This window comes from Orycteropus afer, unplaced genomic scaffold, assembly GCF_000298275.1.
Source record: "Orycteropus afer afer isolate SDZICR_OR568_19922 unplaced genomic scaffold, OryAfe1.0 scaffold00010, whole genome shotgun sequence".
Lineage (NCBI taxonomy): Eukaryota > Metazoa > Chordata > Mammalia > Tubulidentata > Orycteropodidae > Orycteropus > Orycteropus afer.
This window is the reverse complement of record NW_006921597.1, coordinates 9,006,724-9,007,906: the sequence shown is the minus strand read 5'-3', so window position 1 is coordinate 9,007,906 and position 1,183 is coordinate 9,006,724. Positions and strand designations below refer to the sequence as shown.

Genomic DNA, 1,183 nt, shown 5'->3' with positions numbered 1-1,183 from the left:
GCCCTTAAGCTTTTGGTAGGAAAATGAAAGAACAGTTCTTGCTGAATCATTCCTGGATGAAATAGGATTTTGTCCTTTTTGTTGTTGTTGTTGGGTGTTTTTGCCAATCACTTGGTTTAAATCCTCAGCTAGGCCTACCACCCACAATTACTTAGCTCACCAAAGGTACACACCATAACATGGTTTTCCTAAGTTTATAAAAGATGGGGGAGGGAGGTGTCACCAGATCGTTCACTGCAGTTCTTCATTCAGTTTGAATATTAACTTAGTTACCTAGAAAATATATCCTACCTTGTAGGTAGTGGTTTAAAGAGGGGCAGGGGAGAAAGGTTCAGGTGAAGGTTGTGCAAGGAATACGCACCCCCGTCAGCAGAAATCCTGGTTGTATGGTAGCATTATCAGCTGCCCTTTTGGAGTCAACTTGAAAGTGTGACTAAATATCCTCTGGCTGCTATAAAGCTAGTACTTTAGACTCAACACATTGTAAGGCAGAGTCCTTAGGGTGCATAGTTGCCTGGGGACTGGCCAGGAGCTAGTGGAATGTTACTGGAGGAACTAGTGACTAGCACTAAGGGGCAAAGAATAGGGTATGAGGTTGCCTCACACCCTCTGGCTGTTAATTGTTCACTGTGTGTTAAAAGTGTAGCAGTTCTCTGCCTCTCAAGTTCTCTTTGTACCCACTTAGGAGGGTGTATCCCCTTTTGGTAACTTAACTGTTTGTTAATTTATAGTGTTCTGCAGCCAGAAAATTTGTAACAGTGTTGTGACTCACCTTTTGGTGGGAGGGTAGGAAAGGGGGAGGCCTGCATCATCATAAATCTGAGTAAGATTGAGAGAGCTAAACCTGACAGGGGAGGAAAAAAATTAGGGCTTTTGAAAATCCAGGAGAATGGTTTCTCAGTCTCCTGGAATTTTATTCCTAAAATAAAAGGTGAGATTCCACATTATAAAGCACAATAGACTTGGCACCTATCCATGCTCTATCCCAGAACCTTTCTGAATCATTGTTTTAGAATCCTGTTTTTCTGATTAGTTTAGCAACAAATTAACAAATAAGTGTCTTTCTGTTTGAGTAAGACTATGGTTTTTAAACTATATCCAAAGAAGAATGGGAGAGAAACTTGAACTAAAATAGTTTTGAAGGCTTTTGTATGGGAGAAAAAGAAAAATTAGTTTTTTCATT

The 1,183-nt window shown here is 40.2% G+C and overlaps 1 protein-coding gene across 1 annotated transcript in view; it reads left to right on the top strand.

The window, feature by feature from the left end:
* The first annotated feature begins 203 nt into the window (after positions 1 to 203).
* Positions 204 to 1,183, top strand: part of ATP1A1 (ATPase Na+/K+ transporting subunit alpha 1) — a 32,558-nt gene continuing 31,578 nt past the window's right edge. The window contains exon 1 of the mRNA XM_007948679.2: positions 204 to 218. Within this exon, the coding sequence (XP_007946870.1) occupies positions 204 to 218 (15 nt within the window). The remainder of the gene's footprint in view (positions 219 to 1,183) is intronic.